At 40.7% G+C, this 18804-nt stretch overlaps 4 protein-coding genes across 6 annotated transcripts in view; 2 read left to right on the plus strand and 2 right to left on the minus strand.

The window, feature by feature from the left end:
• LOC128895172 (uncharacterized) overlaps positions 1-1603 on the minus strand; it is a 9038-nt gene extending 7435 nt beyond the window's left edge. The window contains exons 1-3 of the mRNA XM_054157511.1: positions 1241-1603; positions 765-888; positions 399-647 (exon numbers count right to left, since the gene is read on the minus strand). Coding sequence (XP_054013486.1) covers positions 399-647; positions 765-888; positions 1241-1315 — 448 coding nt within the window. The 5' untranslated portion in view covers positions 1316-1603. The remainder of the gene's footprint in view (positions 1-398; positions 648-764; positions 889-1240) is intronic.
• The window catches only part of LOC128895187 (protein yellow-like), a 34690-nt gene extending 16568 nt beyond the window's left edge, over positions 1-18122 (plus strand). The window contains exon 7 of the transcript XR_008461725.1: positions 18108-18122. The gene's annotated coding sequence lies outside the window, so the exon portion shown is untranslated. The remainder of the gene's footprint in view (positions 1-18107) is intronic.
• Positions 2350-13369, plus strand: LOC128895220 (uncharacterized). 3 transcript variants are annotated; one of them, XR_008461727.1, is made up of 6 exons: positions 2350-2605; positions 4304-4376; positions 4732-4875; positions 5065-5218; positions 5419-7101; positions 11734-11895. XR_008461727.1 is itself a non-coding variant. In XM_054157643.1 (5 exons), exons 2-5 carry the CDS (start codon positions 11517-11519, stop codon positions 12486-12488), a joined length of 504 nt encoding a protein of 167 aa, XP_054013618.1. In that variant the 5' UTR covers positions 6857-7101; position 11516; the 3' UTR covers positions 12489-13369. The 3 variants fall into 3 exon arrangements, 2 of the variants coding, with proteins under 2 accessions (XP_054013618.1, XP_054013619.1); XM_054157643.1 differs by lacking the exons at positions 2350-2605; positions 4304-4376; positions 4732-4875; positions 5065-5218 and adding exons at positions 11516-11588; positions 12007-12160; positions 12373-13369 and having other exon boundaries at positions 6857-7101; XM_054157644.1 differs by lacking the exons at positions 2350-2605; positions 4304-4376; positions 4732-4875; positions 5065-5218; positions 5419-7101 and adding exons at positions 7151-7343; positions 11516-11588; positions 12007-12160; positions 12373-13369.
• The window catches only part of LOC128895211 (uncharacterized), a 6361-nt gene continuing 1062 nt past the window's right edge, over positions 13506-18804 (minus strand). The window contains exons 2-8 of the mRNA XM_054157626.1: positions 15281-15629; positions 15114-15212; positions 14775-14924; positions 14410-14705; positions 14172-14298; positions 13761-13863; positions 13506-13676 (exon numbers count right to left, since the gene is read on the minus strand). Coding sequence (XP_054013601.1) covers positions 13526-13676; positions 13761-13863; positions 14172-14298; positions 14410-14705; positions 14775-14924; positions 15114-15212; positions 15281-15377 — 1023 coding nt within the window. The 5' untranslated portion in view covers positions 15378-15629 and the 3' untranslated portion in view covers positions 13506-13525. The remainder of the gene's footprint in view (positions 13677-13760; positions 13864-14171; positions 14299-14409; positions 14706-14774; positions 14925-15113; positions 15213-15280; positions 15630-18804) is intronic.

An 18804-nucleotide genomic window follows, 5' to 3' on the forward strand; every position in this document is an offset into this window, starting at 1 on the left:
CTATCGGGAAAACGCTCAAGTTTGTCCTCGATTAGTTCCTGTTTTCATCGATAGATGGCGTTATTTTCGTGGTATTTACCGACGCCGGATGGTAAATTACCATCATGTCGGTAAAAACAGTATAAATGGCGCCATCTAACGATGGCAGCTGGAACTAATAGAGGACAAACTTGAGCGTTTTCCCGATAGAGGCGCTGACCACACTCCGAAAATTAGTTCGGTACATTCACCGATAGATGGCCATTAGGTTGACTCTAGAACAGGCTGAATTAATTAATTCGAATTAGTTATGCGATCATTAAGAATAATTTCTTGTGATATTTTCCACAGGACTTAAATTTCTAAAAATGATCGAATTCCCAAGACTCGAGCGACGAGTAGTACTGAAGATAACTTACGCAGGGGCACAAGTTTCACGAAGATGAACTCGAGGAATATAACTATCGAGAACCTGGTGTCGTACCAGAGTAAAAGACCGATTACGATCACGATCACCTCGAGAACGACGTTCTTGAAGAAGCTCAAGATCAGCCAGGGTAGTAGTAATTTCGGTCGGCTCCATGTTACTATCGGATAAATGTTCGTCACGTACGTTAACGTGTAAACGTGGGCGATCACGATACGCGTTATAACGATCCATGACAACACTGAAAACGAATTAGAAAAAAAAAATGAAATCAACGTAAAGATTTTTCTTTCGGCTGACGATTAATTCAGCATCGTAGTCGTAAAACTGAATAACGTGGAAAATGGAAGGAACTCACCGGTTTTAATCGTGTCCTCGCCGATGACATCAATAATTATCGCACTTTGCGACAAAGATAAATTCCAAATTCTCTCGAGCTCGTTCGTCCATTTTAACGGACTCCAGTCCAGCGTGCTGTTTACCTTCGGGACAAACATTGTAATTAGCGCTTTTATCATTGGAAAAACAAATAATTTCGATAGAATTACGACTCGGATGTGCATTCTTGTCTTTCGTCGTTCGAAATGACGTTTATTTATTCAAAAATTATTTCGCAAATCAAGTACAAGGGTAGAAGAAAATTGGAAACGAGTCGACCTCTTTGATAGAGAAAGGTTGGCAACCCTATCTGCGACGCGCTGGGAATTCCCTCGAACGAAATATCGATCGAATTGAAGGTTGTGGAAGGTTAGAAACGGAAAGGTCACGCGAAAACGTAAAAATCGAAGTAAAAGATGGAATTAAAAGGGATTGTATTTCATTGGAGGTTCATACCAGGCCTAGAAGGTTCATTATCAACAGTTCGGTTCGAAAGGAGAGACCAAAGAAGTGTCCAAGGAAGCTAGGCATCAGGAACACGAAACTTTCGAAGGAGCCGGTAAACCAGCGAGTCGTCGCTTCCACCGAAGCCGATCATCGTCGACCCGGTCCGTCGATCGAAGAGTTCTCTATCACCGAAACCTCCGCTTCAAGGATCACTCAGAATTTTCACAAGGACGTTGCCTGTCCACCGACGCGTTAATTTGGACGCGTTCTTCGACCACGTTTTCCCGTGCCAAACGCTTCTAATAAAACAGTTGAATGCTGTTGAAGGCGGACGGTTGGAAACAAGCGATGTTAGGATGCGTTCAGGCTTCAACAACCGTTACATATCACCTTTCGAGCCGTAAAATGCTGATATTTAATCATTTTTCGCGAAAGGAACAACGTAGATAGACAATAATAATAATAATAATAATAATAATAATAATAATAATAATAATAATAACAACAGATGTTTCTCTAAAATCAAAATTGAACTGCGATAGCATGTACAGAATATTCGGTGATGTTTCAAATTCACCGAAATCGATAAATTAGAACGATGAAGTCATTTCAAATCTGATCTTATGAAATTTGAAAAGAGACTTTATACCAAAAATCAGCCATATTAAAATGACCTGACCTCATTTTTTCTTTTTAATTCAAAATACGCCCACTAGTCATCGTTCTAACGACCGATAGCCACCAGACGACGATTTTCGTGATCTTCCGGTGTTATACTTTCATAAAAAAAGAAACGGTTCTTTTCATTTCAAAACGACTCAGCAGAAGTTCGTGACCGACTGTTGGTCGTAAACTTGTCATTCATTCATTCATTTATTACTATTGACTCAGAACTCCATTGTGGACGTTTCGTAGGCGTTTATATATCTCGTATCCTATCTCCATGATCTTCACGTTTCGTTACACGCAAGTGCACGTAAGCTTATCAGTGATTGCGATAAGAGCCATCTAGCGGAGCGCTGTAGCGATTACTGATTAGCGCACGAACTGAATTCGGGCGGTTTCGGATAATAGAAAAGGAAGGCGAACATCGAGCTTCTTCCTATAGATATCGACCAATCTTGACACAGCAGCTGAAGTCGGAGACCTGGCGCTGAACAAAGATATGTTGTTGATACAGCACAGTCGGTGTCGGTACAGTGTCTGACCATTTAACGTTGCATCTGGGTCGCGGTTATCCTAAGCGTAATTTAGTTCGTTTAGTAAGTTTAGTAATACATCGGTATACCATCGGCCCCGGGAATTCCCTCGGGTGAGAGCTGTTCATTCCCGAAGAGGGCCGTTGTTTTCATCCGTTCGTCGTTTGGCAAAAAAGTGAGTAAATCGAACGAATAACGTGGGAGTGAACTTGAAAATTTGACGCGATGACTCGTGAGAAAATATATCGAAACTTTTTCAATCTCGACGGAATTTATTGGATGCATCGTTTCCAAACAAATATCGAAAACTATTTCTTAACGAGAGTGAATAATCACGGAAGTGGAAGTGGTTTACACTGCGTGCCGGTTGATATAAAATTCAGTCGAATATAAATCTACAATTTTAAATTTGTGTATTCTGAGATACGTACTAAAGTAAGGGACCTTTTATATTTCGCCGCGTCGTAATAACTGCTCGGTGAATTATTAAGTAATATTTAAAGGTCGGAAAATAATTCCCGTGTCACGCGTTATTATTCTTCGAGAGAACCGTAGCCGGGTCATATCTATATTTATATTTTCCTTGTTGTTCGGGGAACCAGCTAATCCTGTTGGCGATTAGTGTCCGATTTCGCGTAATCTGTCATTGTATCCGTTCGTTCCTTACAATTAGATAACCGTAGCGAATTCGGCACACAAATTCACGTGTCTCAACGCTATCGATTGCTCTCGAGAACGAGTAACGCTATGGCGGACGCTACGATTCGAAAAAATATTTAAAATTGTTTAAATTACGATACTGCAACGAATGATAGAGGAATAATATGAAAGAAGAAAAAGCCTTAATTACTTATTTTCTTGGCAGAAGTCTATAAAATAAAAAAAACACGTAATCCAACGTTCCAAGAATTTGCACGCGCAAGCGAGTCTTCTGTTTTCCTCGTCTGTCTCGTGCGTAGCGTACATAAATATTACATTTCGCCTATTTACTGATAAATATTATTTGCAAAAGAGTTTTGTTATCGTACGATACGAAATGGAATGTCGAATTGACATTTCATCTCCTTTTCGCATTTATCCGAGCAGCTCAGTTTCAGGATCTCCGCCAATATCGACCGTTCGAATTAATACGAGTATACGCGTTACCGCGTTAAAATTAGATTTTCGATAAATTGTGCGATATTTTCTCTCCTCTTCGTCCAGTAAACTTTCTCAAACTATAAACGTCTCATTTTTATCGAACGATCCTGCGTGTTGTCGCATTCTAATCACGGATCGAATTAGACGATATGGATTACTCAGAGATAGAATTCGTAGAGCTGGACGTGCGTAGTTTAAGAATTTAAAGAACCGCGCGTAAAATACACGTGACCGTGTTTATCGAACCCGCTTCGCAGAAAACGTGCTTGAGAACACGCATTGTTTTTGTCTGATGACGTAACACGTATTTTCCTAGCACGAAGAGAAAAATGCATACCGTCGTACCCGGATATTGTTTCATTAAAGCACACTTCACTTTCGTTAATACAACGATAAAGTTATTTTGCAACATATTAACATTTGCCTCGACTTAAAGTTCGTATCGTATTATAAACAAAACGAAGTAAATGCTATTGTGTTCATAAAAAAAAAAAAAAAAAAAAAATTATTTCATACTGTTGAGTCTTTGACGAGAAATCTTAAATTTCTAATATAAATCGTGACATGAAATCACATTCTTTTATTTATTCCTGAAATTTTCATTGTCCCTTTCTCTTGTCTCCAGAATCATTTTCGTCTACCGATTTCAAACGACCCAAACCTCGAGAAAGAAAAGAAAACTCGACATCTATTTTCTGACGACTTTTTCACGTATTAACGTAACGTGTTGCAGAATGGAGGTCCAGTCGTGTTGCGGTTGTTTCTCGCTGAAACCGGGAACGATCACCGTCGGGGTACTTTGCACGGTGAGCAAATCAAATATTGCAATTTATGAATCATTCTACCAATCTAATCGAATTTCAGAGTTATAACCTGATTGGTTATCGACAATAAAAACTAAAAACATATATATATAATCGTCCCAAGCATATTTAGTAGAACGTACTCCTTTACATATTTTCTTGGAAAACGACTATCCTAAACTTACTCAGACAGTATTTCTGTGTAGACAATATATGCATTAACAATTTCATCTCATTCCCCATTACGAGATGGAGATTATATAAAATCCCCAATTATCATGGAAGCCTCTCTTACTCCCTTCCGGTACTCCCTTCATTTCGGACGGTGTAATTATTGTTTTGGTTTATTTGCATTTAGATCTTGTCGATCGTTGCAATTGTGATGGATTATTCCCAAATCGTGGGCCGCGAGCATTTGCCTAACGCCAGCTGGTACTTTATGATGATAAGTTCCGGCCTTAGTGTGCTGTTCTCGATCTTGCTGATAGTCGCCGTTCTTACGGTAAGATTCTTGCTAGTTCAACTCTAATGTTGGAATATCTACCGCGTTACATTATTCGAAAGATATCGCTTATCGTCTATATCTCCGCCAAAGGTTGAACATGATTTTCATATGAAGCGTGTTAGTAATTGTTTCTTTCGCACAGAATGTAGTAAAATATATCGCAAACTTTTCATTCTATCTTTTCAGGACCACGTATTTCTGTTGTTACCATGGCTGTTTCTGTACATATGGATAATTGTTGGCACGATCATTGGATTCGTCTACATGATCACTCTGTACTCTGTAAATGGTTACATATGGTTTGGCCTAATTTTGTTTGCCTTTGGTGTCGCACTTATCAGTGAGTATACCTTTTTCTGTTGTCCTTCAATTCTGATCTACGGAAAATAACGGAGATTCGAACCCGCGATCTTCCTTATCCACAGTCGACTGCCTTACCTACATGACCAATCCCGTACCCCACGTTTCGTGTTTCTCCTTGTCACGTAAAATTCTATTATTTTGTGAAAACTCGATGTAACATTCGACATCTCTTTACAGTGATCATGATGTACGCGTGGGTAATCGTGTACAGCTACTTACGAAAAGTGAAACGCGACAGGATGACTGGCAAGATCCTGATGCCTTACGACAACCAATTCGCGTGTCATAACCCTTAAATATTCACGGAGACGAATCGATTACCTGGCGTGAAGAAGATCGCGATCAACGAATCCTGCCGTCATCGAGTGACTAATTGATCGTAGAGTTTAGTTGCTAAATTGAATTACCGCAGTCACGGAAAAATACGAAACACTCTCGTCTTCCATCGACGGTATTTCCATTGAATATAATCGTTCTTGTAATCGTGAAAGATAAATTCGATTATTATTTCAGTCATCGTTGTCATCGTCGCTGTTATTGTTATCTCTTCAAGTACAGAAATGTGTTTTTCGAAGTTTACTAGCTAATAAATGAAATGTGAATGACGATGATAATACAGAAACCAAAGTAAAGACAGGTCAAAATACATGATCTACATTTATATGTATTTTTTATACAACTTTTATATAAAGCGTTAACATTTATAATAAACATACGACGCTTATTATTGTCCCATGACAAGTTTAGTTATACTAAAGGTACATTATACATACTTTCGTATTCGTTTCATAGCTTGTTGATTTTTATTTTACTATTAAGTCGTTCGTGCGCTAATGTATTACATTAATATACATTTTATACAAAATGGAGAGTGTCGTTATTAAATATTAGATGCACCTGCGAGATACGCGTAGAGACACAAGTGTACGCCGGGTTGCGTGACTTCAGGGGCAAAGAACCAATCCTCGTTATTCCAAAGAATATTTCTACTCGCTGTTATTCAAATGATATTTTCTCTCAGCAGATAATTGTATTAAAATCACGAGCGGTATATAACTATAATATTATTAAGTCTCGGGTGAAAAATAAAGATTTATAACTCTGTAACTGTACGTCACGATGACACGATTGAATCCCGCTCGAATAATGTAAATTTATCAGCGTGTATCTTTAGCCGACACGATTGATTTCGGTGTAAATAGAATATATACGCGTTTCTTGAATGGAATTGCGGATGTCACGTTTAACCTGCAGTTAATTCTTTCGTTTCTTTTTTAATGTTTCCTGTTGGAGTTTGTTACCTATGAAGTTTTTACTTCGTAAAAAATTTGGTGTTAATCAGAATTGGACAAAATCATGGACTGCGATTACTCCAAGTTCCTTCTTTGAAAAATGGTGAAAAGAGGAAACGAGAGAAACAATTCCAGCAGACTTCGGGTAATCGTGGTCCAGAGTTCTCAACTCTGTGTTAATAGTTCGAGTAGCAATGGACGACAAATCGTAAGCGAGTAAGTCGGGAGATGCCGATCGGCGCTGTTCGCCACGACGTCGACGATGGTGTGCGTCTGTTCGCCACCGGTGTAGGTGTACGCGTGGTAGGTCGTAGGTGTACAGCTTCGCGGTTTGGCGCGGCAGCGTACTGTTCTTGGCACAGTTTCTGACCATCTCCTATTGCGAGCGGACCGCGCTTGACCTAAGCGTAATTTCGTTACGCCTCGCGGGACCAAAGAGTTTCTCTCGGACCTTTGCCTGTCTCTCTTTGTCTCATCCTCGCGTCACCTCGGGCTTTTTCCTTAGTGCGAATCGTCTCCTCATCCTGCGAGGACCTTCGCTTTCGTCGGTTTCGTCGCTCGGAGCAAAGTGAGTAGATCCACACGAACAAAACCTTCGATTCATCGTGACCAGCGCAAAACCCGTGGAAAAGAAACGGAAAATTGTGGAATAAAAATTCAAAGTGATCGTTGGATAGTTCCTGTGGCGACTCGTGTCCGGATCGATTGTTGTCAATGGCGAATACGGTGGGAACCGAAAGATACGAAACGAAATTTCGCGCCGGTTCTCGCGGTCCTTTAGCAGAGCCCGCGAGAAACGAATCGTCGCCGGTAATTAATTTTTGGATTAACCTTAATTCAGTCCATTCCGTTTTTCATAAGAATAATTCGAAACCGTGGAAATGCGTCCAAGTATGCAAGCTTTCGATACCATGTTTCAAGAAATTTTAATGGATCACGAGGTCGACGCGTGCATTGCAATAACGAATCAACCAGCAATATTGTCTCTTTTGCAATCGCCGCGAAAGCAAACATCGCGTGTTTTCGCTTTGCTCGTAAATTCTTACAGCGTTGTCGTCGTCGAGGAGTATTTCACCGTGGCATTTTTCTGCCGACTTCTCTCGAATCGTCTCGTACGAAGGGACGAGCGTTGAGCGATTGACGGTAATCACGGTGAATTGTATAATCGGTCCGTGTTTCTTCGATTCCGCCTCGTGTAACGAAAATGCATAGTAACGACGCGAGGACGGGCGATAAAAATGGAACCGTGCGTTTATCATAAACGATGCACGCCGCGCAAATAGCGTTAAAAATTCCGTCGCCGACTCTTGGGAGAGATAACCGCCGGTTACTTTATTAACAAGCTCCTAGTCGTATTGCTACGAGCCGAACCAAAGTTTCTTCTAGGTTTACGCTGGGATAGCGAAACACTATTTCTGTGTACTTTACAGTTTCAATAGCCAAACTTGCAAATCACGAGTTAGGCTCGCGATGAAAATTTTGGGCCAAACTTGAAAATCACGAGTCAGGCTCGTTGTTATCCACCCTGAAACTACTACGTACGAAAAAATCGCTTGTTGCACGCATGTCTGGCATCTAGCCAAGTGACCCAAGGTTTAAACCTGACGGTACGGAGGAAACGTGGAGGAACAGGAGGATAAACCACGCTTCCATTCGAAATATCGTAGAGTAATTATCGTGTTAAATTGAAATCACTCGACACGGTAGGATTTCTTTCGTAGCGTATCTAACAGTTCGAAACAGTCTTCGCGAAATTTGCAAGGTACTCGGTCGCGTAAGGATCGAACGCGTTCATTGTTTGCTCGTCGAGACTAATAAACGCGCTAATTATCTTAATCGAAGCAAGCACGAGATCGTATCATTACTTCTTCCTGTCGTTTAAAGAGAACTGTTCCCAGTAGGATGTACCGCAACAGATGCACGTTGTACGAATTGCAATAACGTTTCCGACGTTTCGCTATCTATTTTCTCGATTCTGTTCGCGTTATCGCCGCGAGTATCGTCGAGCGCGTAAAGAAACGGTTGCGAAAGAAACGCTGGATGAACCCAGATAACCGAAATCGCGGTTCGCGAGCAGAAAAAAAAAAAAAGATAGAAGCGCGAGGTCGGGACCAAGAAACGACGTCGTTTCGCGAGCGGTCCGCGAAAATTGTGGACAGCGAAGGCAGAAAGGATGGACGTCGGCGTCGTAACGCCGCGAAAAGTAAAAGGAGGCCAGGCTGAACCATGAAGATACATATAAAGTACACTGCGAACCGCTTCGTCGGCGGAGACGTGCGTCATGAACCGTGCAGGCAGCGTGGATCACGTGGATCTCTCGATCGACCACGCTTTGCGATCCGCGCAGGAGAGCCGAGAATTTTAATTGATCTTCCTCGAGTCGCGATCGAGGAATTCTCTTTTCGTTCCTATGATCCGACGAGTATTTATTTGGTATTTCTTTCGCGGAAGGATTCTGGATCGAAGATGAAAACCTCGCCGAGTTGTCGGTTCGCCCACTCCTCACCGCTGATTAATGGCTGTATCGGGGACAAGAATAATTCAACAGACACCGTAAACACGCGTGTACAAGTGGACTTCTATTTTTCCATTCGATGTTTACAACACGTGGCGCGCCTAAATTTAACGCGGATCCCGAGCATCTCGTTGCACGTCGACTCGAGTTCCATCGGGACCGTCGGGACAACTTTTTCTTTCTTCTCCGATCGAACTGTTACGAATGGTAGATTCTTAACTCTTTACGACGCCAGATCTATAATTGACTTCCTATTCACAGCGAGCTTCCACAGTTGCGTTTGGAGGACGAGCCGTTGGATTGTATTCTCTAAACTGTACACACTTTTGAGAGTTACGTTAGTCTCGAGGCTTCCTGTACAGTTTTCAAAGTCCACGAGGCTCTCAATTCGAGAAGAGGCGCGGTTTCTTCGTGAAATCTTCTCGATCGGGATATTAACAGAAACGGGAAAAGATGAGAATCAGTGGGAACCGGCGAGACGGGAAAAGAAGATCGCCATGAGATGAGAGGATACGCGTGACCGTGACTGTCATGGCGAGCGCGACGCGTCGCCGAGGTCTGACAGGCCCCATAAGGAAACACATCTCGATCGGTTGTGCGATTTCTCCCGTTCGCCTCGTGGAAAAAGGAAACGCTTTGCCAACGACTTCGAAGAACCAGTCGGTTGACACTGCCACCATTCTCTTGTCGCTTCTATTCGATCCGTCGAGTCTCTTCAAATCGAAGAATCGATTCGCGATTGTCTGACAAGGAAAAGAAACGCGTACGATATTTCTACGTTTCACGCTTTACAGCTGATCGTTTTTAATTAGCATTGCCAGGAAAGCGATCAGTCGAACGTACGATCCGGTAGGATCGCGTGGCCGACCATGGTCAGTGGTCGATGCTGGTCAGTGTCAGACAAACTCACTTCCTCCGTTTCTATCGCGCGAGCCTTGTAAGGCTGCGGGTGACACAACATCCAATTGCGGAAGATGAATTAACCGTGACCACGATCGGCGTTAAACCTCGCTCCAGATCTCGCTTTTCACCCGTGGCTCTCATTAATTACTGACCGCTTAATTGCTGTTCGCCGGATTAACGAGCACGTTGTTCACGCGAAAAAACCCGTGACCACTGGAAAAACGCAAACGATTTACCACCTATTAAATACAATGCGCGCGTACTCTAAACGCTACGTGAAAACTTTCAGTTCGAATTTAAAACATCATTTTCTGCGAATAATTCCGTTTCAGTCTCTTTCGTTAATCTTGGTAACGACTATTTTGTTTTCTTAAACGTAACAGTTTCTCTTGGCAAGGGGTCGCGGAATGGATACATGCATTTCGCGAGGATGAGTTCTCCTTTCGTTTGGAGACCGGATACGTCCGTCCACGGGAATAATAAACGTAGAAAGGAAGGTCAGCGACGTCGAGGACAGAGACCGTCGAAGGAACAAAAATAGAAGCTGTGCCACCTATGCTAACGGCCCATATTCCCTCTATTCCCAGCGTGTCGCGCATTAAACTTCGCCGTTTAAATGCCGCGCATCCGATTATGCGAACGCCGCGCCGGATCGCGTCATCACCGGTTCCCCTTGATTTCTACCTGGTTTCGCGATTCCTGTCTTGTTTCGCGGCTGCTCGAGTCATTTCAGATACCGTTTGATTGCTAATTCATCGAATTAGAACACATCGAATTAAAATCCATCGATTTCACTTGAGAAGGCAATTAGTCGATTAACTCCCGCTCCCGCTCAATCGCGCTGCATTCTTGCTAATTAAAAAATAAAGCACGCGTTATAAATACATTAATTGCCTCAATTCCCATACGTAATCGTCGCGGTAACCAATATTCTCTGTTTTGCAACACCGCCGGGTGATTAATTTTCTTAAACGGAAAATCTATTCGCACTTCTCTCGACGTTCGATCGTTAGCAGTGAAATCACGTTCCAAAGTCACGGGACGATCTCATCCGCGTGCGAATAATTTCTAAAAAAAATTTCCTCGTCGCGTTCAGCCTGAAATAAAAGTGAGTAAGGTGAACGAAGTTGACGTCAGCCTGGACGTAACGTTGCATTATTTAAATGCGACAATTACGCCACGTCGACGAGCAAACATCTCTACGGCGTCGATCCGAAGTGAAAGCGTTTGCTATTCCGACTAATTTCCCTCGAATAGAATAGCCTCTGGATTTCGTAAATAAACAAGCTCGGAACGTGGACAGCGAGCTATCGATCGTAGATCGGTTTTAAAAATACGCGAGCACTCGGACTCTAATTCTACGCGTGATCTAAATTCCGTTCAAGTTCTTCGTGCAACGAGGAAGGAAGGAGAAATTAATAGCGGCGATTGATTGGTGTCTGTGTGTGTGTGTGTGTGTCTTTTTAATTGTCGTTCATAGACTCTATGTGAGAAAAAGGAACACGAGAGTATTGTAAAAAGACGATTTCCTTTCAACATTTCAAGGTAGCATAATTTGTCGCAGGATGGAGCTCGAGTCGTGTTGCAGATGCTACTCGCTGAAGGCGGGGACGATATTCACCGGGATTCTTGGCATCGTGAGTAAATCGATTAGTATCAGAAGGACCGAAATCTGATGAAAATGTCTTCGACTTGGAAATTTTTTCATGAGAATGACGGAAATTATTTTGTTGATTAGTATTTAAGATATCTTTAATAAATAAAGCTTTATTTGCACCTCAGATCCTCTCGATCATCTCGTTGATCCTGATCTTCACTCTGAACGTCGAATGGAAGACGATACTGATCGACTGGCTGGACCAGAGCATCGTCAAGATCATTTTCGCGATAAACCTCTGCATGACGATCGTGATCTCGACGTTGCTCGTGATTGGCGTTTTCAAGGTGAGATTCCTCGATTTAGCCTGGCTCGATCAACTACGGCGTGCATCTCCAGTTAGGGAGAATCGCTAGGAATAGGAGAAGGAAGAATATTAAGAAAGTTCGTTCTTCCAGAAAAACACATTTATGATGCTACCGTGGGTGGTTCTGGGCATAATCCTGGCGGTCGGCTTGCTGGTCAGCGTCCTGTACACGTCCATCATGTTCTTCGTGAATCACGAATTCGTAAATGGCGTGCTCTGGCTCGTCGTTGGTTTCGTAGCCGTTGGTGAGTAACGCTACGCTGTTTTTTGTCCGGAAAAAATGCCAGTGTTGATTACGATTGTACAACAACTTGAAAATTAACCTTTGCCTACGCAACCAATCCCGTAACCTACGTTTCGTGTTCTCGTTTGACTCCTTATTGTTGGCTACGGGAGTAAAATTTCTATAGCGAGTTAAAATTCTATTCCCTTATGAAAAATCGATGCTTGTTTGCAGTGATCTACACGTACCTGTGGTTGGTGGTGTACAGCTACTTCCAGCAGCTGAGGTACGACAAGTTGAACGGAAGGATCGACCCGTACGGAAGGCCGTACAATTATCGACGACCTTGAAGAGAGCGGAAATGAAACGATGACCCCGCGAGAATTACCACAGGAAACGTGTTGCTCTCTCAAAGGGATTAGACTGTTCTTCAAACGGAAGGATCGACTCGTGAAACGGTCTAATTGCTTCGAGAGAGGAGTTCGCTTTAAAGTTCAATTAGCGCTACCGCGCGTCTTGTATCGTATTCATGGCACCGAGATGCTCCCTCGAGTGGTAATCGAAAGTTTCGCGCGACTTTGGTGATCGCGACGAGCTTTTATTTCTGTGGTAACTTATAAAATATATTTTACATGCAGTTGGGCAAATCACGCATTTTTGGCGCGAACGATCACCTGCGCGTCCATGTTGCACACCCACGCGGCGCCTGTGTAACGATGATGATTGACGAAGTAACAAGGAATTTCTATCGAACAATTCGTCTCGTTAGTCGTCTACCATTTCAAACCAATAAACTGTGTTCGTATAAAGTACAAAGGGATCGCCGTTCGAGGGTGCAAAACGACTACAGTAGTTATTTTAAACGGAGGAAGGAACGATCTGGCGAAGAACGAAAGGCTTTCGTCGAAAGCGCGCAAGCTCTCGCGAAAGCAACGCTGTTCTTCGGGAAACCGACACTGCCGGCGCGATATCAAAAAGGCGAGAGGCTGATTCCTCCGCGGCACGGAAATAGATTCCGTTTTCAAGGATAACGAAAATGTTAACGCGTATGCAAAAATATACGCGTTGCCTCACCGCGCCGAGAACCAGTCTCTCCTACGCAAGGTTAACGACTGACTTATTTATTTTCCAAGTTTCGTTTCCCGCCTCCCGCTCGTACTTTGTAACGCGTATTCTACGATTTGTAATTATTGTTACAACGCGAGAAATAAATTATTCTGTTTTTAACGCGTTTCCTTTTTTCTTCTTGCGCGACCTCGGTATATAAAAGGGTACAGCCGGGTAAGGGTATGAAATGTGTCATAAGCAAAAAATCTGTTGTCTTATCGAAAGATTTCAGACACATCCACGTCAATTTATTCATCGACTTATTTCAACCAGAAGGAGACTACAGTAAACCTTCCTCGAACGCGTTCTCCACATTTTCACGGATAAACAAAGAAAGGGATGCAGCAGCAAGACCAGTGGCGTGGCTGTCGCAACCGAAGTCTGTTCTCGACGAGGTCCTACGGACTACGCGAGACGGATTGTCTTTCGATCTGTGAAAGAAGAATTTTTTCATACGGAATTATGAAAATTCAGATACAGAATGTAGAGGAAGGTTGTGTTTCGAAAATACAGACCCAAAGGAACTGTAGCAACCGCTGGGACGCGACCAGTCCAACAATAAGCGCTCGTAATGTTTGCCAGTGAACTCGAGGAACCCTTCCATTCCGCACAGAAGTACTTAAAGTACAAAAAAAGGTCTTCATTGTTTTGTTTCAGAGGCATGTAATATGGTTTAAATGTTATTTTTTTCTTTTCCTTTTTTGTGATTAGTAAATGATACGATGCCATCTAATTCCTTATTACGAATCAACAGATACAAATCCCTTCTGAACAACTACTTTCTGCTCGCCGAAATCTACAGGATTACGTAAGAAAAACTAAACAATTTTTGGTCCCCCAAAGTAAAGTTTAACCAAAGTTCTACCTCATGTAAAAGTTACAAGGAATAAATTATCTGTCTATCTATCTAATTTATATTCCTCTACCTTGTTCCATCATTAAATCTGGCGTGGTGTAAGGGAATCCAGACCTCTCGGCGTCGACCAGATCTTGCATAATGGCAGAACAATATGAAACTCTCAAATCGGAGGGTATACCATGTGAGCATCCCATCTGAAATAATTTATCATTAGAGGGATTGCAATCGAACAAGCGAATAGTTGGCTAATTTTAACCTACTGATATACAAAGAACGTATGACTGGCGTCTTTATCGCGTACGAACCGCTTTGGCGACTTGAATGATCAACAGCCTGTGAGCGAGGGGGTATCCCCTGGTGGAGTCGCGTCTCTTCAATATCTCGACGCATGTTTCGGGGATTTCGCAGCGTGGATTTAACTCATTCCGAACGATTTCACCGAGACATCGATCGCTCTCCTCCTCTTTCGGCGTTCCTTGCATTATCAGATCGCGAACGTCTCGGTAAGTCAATCCAGGCGTTGGACCCTTCTTCTCCAGGACGCCATTTTGCCAGGATATCGGTCGCATCCACAGAGCGGGGTTGTTCAGCATTTGGTGCACTGGAATTAACGAGTCGATTTTTATTTACCAAGGGACGGCCGCGCTCTTTTTCAAATATAGTCACCCACGTAGTCGAACGTCCTTGGTTTCTGGAATAACGTGATCGATCAGGTACCGTCGAGTCGAGTCGCAGATCTGCAAAATTTCTGATAGCGTTTTCCACTGGTCCTGTCCAAGGTATCGTGCGTTTTTGTGCAGTAGCGTGGCAGCTATGTTGGCTGTTGCAACAATGTACGATCTTTAATTATTTTCTTGCAATTTTTAAATCAGTGTACATAGTATCCGCGTGTAGATAAAGCGATCGTTTGCGGTTCCGAGGGTCGTGGGTTCGAATCTCCGTGCCCCCCCTTACTTTTCGTTTAGACTCTTGCATTAATTTCTATTAATTAGATTTTAATAATATTTACCTTCGACGATAGTGATGGAGAAAGTGACGTCGGCGTTCATTTCGTGGGGCCTTCGATGAACGTAATCGACTACCTTGTAGAGCCCTGCTAGCTTCTCCTCTGCGATTATATTAAACGCTTTTTAATTTAGAACTCATTGTCAGAGTAAAAGTAAAATTCGATCTCACCAAAGTCCTCGAGAATTAATTTCCCGCAGGTCAGCGGCGAAAAGCTGCAGATGAAGAGGATCGTCCATACGCTGTTGAATCCTCGAAGCCGGTCCATGGTGTTCTTGTACGATCCTGAAGAAGTCAGTCCTCGACTTTGTCTTTATAGTGGTAGCTCCCACCATTGACCACGCGCAGTACGCGAATTTAACGAAATTGATAGGGACACAGAGCTCCTTCCACCAGTTTGTCTTCATCGAGGAACGGACACGTTGAATCCTGGCCCATCGATCTTTCGAGAGGAAATTTCTTGAACGGAAATTGAATCCACTCGAGGGAGTTTGATTTAACGTTCGAGGAGAAACAATTCCTGCAGGTCGAAGAGCAAACGTATCAGAAATCGACGCGTTGAGAAAGGGTAGGACTTATACTAAATTGATGCACAGAAATATTATAGTTCGACAGACTATGTATCCTTGCAAGTAAAATGTTCTAAAATTAAGTTCTGTACCCTTTCTTCAATTTTATTAATGTAATTTGGGATACACTCGTCAAGATGCATGTAGAAATCAAATTTATCTTCGTTCGAATAGATTTCCTATAATTAAACATAATTAATCGTCGAAGTTGTTTTTGTAACGTTAATTTTGCTATTGTCTATAGATATAGGAGTTGTATATATTGCTATAAAAGGCGCAAATCAAATTTATCGAATTGATATCATCGTAAAAGATTGTCTAATAGAGAGGCATTCAGAATTAAATATTATTAAATATATTCGATTTTATTTTTTTATGTTGCTAGTGGCGCCATCGGTGGGAAATTGCCCAAGTTTGTCGAGAAATAGTACCAAATCGTTGCCGCTAGATGTCGCTAGTAAATATTTATATACCGAAATTGCACTTTATTCACCTAATCTATTTTACTATGTTAAATAATGAACTTGTAATTATATTACAAGCATTATAATATTAAAATTCGTTTGGCAAAATGATTTTTAAACGTTAATTTCTGAAACCAAGTATTACAGATTTTAGTTGTGGCATCTAGCGGTGACAAATGAGAACTATTTCTCGACAAGCTTGAACGTTTTTCCGCCGATGGCGCTACTAGTTGCGTTGTTTATAAAAATAAAGTAAAATAAAATTAAGTCGAATATAATAAAAAACGAAATCTTAATGGCTGTTTTAGAAAATCTTTTACGATGAAATCAATTCAATAAATTTGATTTGATATTATTTATATAAATAATCTGTCTTTATTTTATATTGTTCATAACATCAAGTGTAACTGCTTACATTCAATAAACAACTGACAGCTACAAACACTTACAATTTACAATTGAAATCGTATAACTAACATTTAAAGTATTAAAGTGTAATAAATGATAATAAGAAGTCAAGTTCTACAATATATATAGAAACATATTTTTACTATAAATTTTCTTCAACTTATTTATAATAAACGCTTGATTCTTATCGCTATTCATGTTTTTTTTTCTTCTAGGTTACCAAAATCTTGGTCTATAGTATATTTGTTGGTATGCTAACGAGGTGATATCAGTAAAACTTTGTATCCAAAGTTATTAAGCGTGAAAAATACTTAAAGATGTTTTTAAATCTATCAAAGAAAATATTCGTTTTATCCTTATTATCACCAGCCTTTTATAAACAGTAAAATTTCTTAAATAAGCTAACTTATTTACATGTACATTTTCAATAACTTAACAATCGTTACAATTCTAAAAAACTGTAGCATGATCTTAATAAACTACATTTCACTAGACCTACCCATTGTATCGAATTCTATTGCAATTTTATAACCATCAATTGGTTTCAGATCTTCAACTTAACGATAAGAAAATCTTGTGCCTTAATAGCGTACAACTATATAAATACAAACTTAGAGTACTTTAAACACTAGTAAGTTTTTATGTGCAACATCTAGAACAATGCCAATTTTCTTTAGACAGACCAGACATTCTCCTAGCAGAAGCCTTTCTGCGATATCAGTCTTCGATTTGAAAATGGCAACAGAACATAATAAAAATTTCAACGATACTCTTCTATACTTATCCTACATATATAGAAAAATAAACGTAGGTGTACGTTTTTCACATCAGTTTAAACGTTTCTTTTGTTACTTAATATAAGTAAAGTATACTAAACCCTTAATCATAAATTATTATGTTGCTCGGTGTTCTCAAATTCGACTTCTAACTGAAGTCTGTAGTCCATAGCTATGAAGACTAAGATCAGCAGCATCGGTAGACGAAAACGTGATTGCCATCCAAGTTTGAGCATAAAGATCATAGCTTTGTGAAACGTGCCACCGTTTCCCAAGAAACTTCTCGATGCCATTTTTTGCATAATTATAGCAATCATACAGAGCAATGTTGCTGTCGACGTCGAAAGATTAGTTCCCAACTGTTCGACGATTAGCAAACGTTAGAACGATCTTCGAACAACTTTTAGGGGAATATGATTTGCGTTTAGAACTTTAGAAATTAAAGTAAACACTTAGAACATGCTCTACTTTTTGTTAATATTCGTGGATGAAATATTGCGCAGTTGAGGTTAAATTTGATGAAACCTCAACGATATTTGTCACTGGAAACGTTTCAGATGGATGATATTTCCGAAATATTCGACTAACTTATCTTCGTCGAGTATACTTTGATAAGAATGGAATATTTAACTTCTCGAAGCACAACTGTCAAGCTGCGCGGAAATATGCATTGACAGATACTAGTTCACAAATCGGTGTTGTTAATTAAAGTATGGATACTGATGGATACTTCGTCGACTACTTGATACGCCTTTTCGTACTTTAAAGTGAAACTTCAAAGTAAACTTAAAAAAAAAAGCATTATTCGAATCCATTCTGCGAATTCTAGCTTGTAAATTCTATTCTATTAAATGTAAAAATGATTAAAATTGAAAAATGAAAATAATGCGTGAGAAAAAATGAAGCATTACTCCAATTACGTTTAATTTATTAATTAATTATGCTTTTTAATCGTATTCTATCAGACATTGAGAGAAAAATTTTATCAATTCTGTTCATACTTATGCTTTTTTGTAAAGAAAACATCTTGAATGTAAAATACATACTATATTATTTATTATTAAGGATTAATGTTTTTAGGTGATTCCTAAGAAAAAGATGTGAAAAGGTATACGTAAAAATCTGTCAGAAGAAATTACTGTTATATTTGTATATAGTTAAAGTAAAAATAATGCGAAATTGCTAATATTCGAATAACTGATTTAAATTTCGCGCTCGTTTTAGAGTCAACCTAATGGCCATCTACCGGTGAATATACCGAACTAATTTTCGGAGTGTGGTCAGCGCCTCTATCGGGAAAACGCTCAAGTTTGTCCTCGATTAGTTCCAGCTGCCATCGTTAGATGGCGCCAATTACACTGTTTTTACCGACATGATGGTAATTTACCATCCGGCGTCGGTAAATACCATGAAAATAACGCCATCTATCGGTGAAAACAGGAACTAATCGAGGACAAACTTGAGCGTTTTCCCGATAG

This window comes from Hylaeus anthracinus, unplaced genomic scaffold (assembly GCF_026225885.1).
Source record: "Hylaeus anthracinus isolate JK02 unplaced genomic scaffold, UHH_iyHylAnth1.0_haploid 4, whole genome shotgun sequence".
Lineage (NCBI taxonomy): Eukaryota > Metazoa > Arthropoda > Insecta > Hymenoptera > Colletidae > Hylaeus > Hylaeus anthracinus.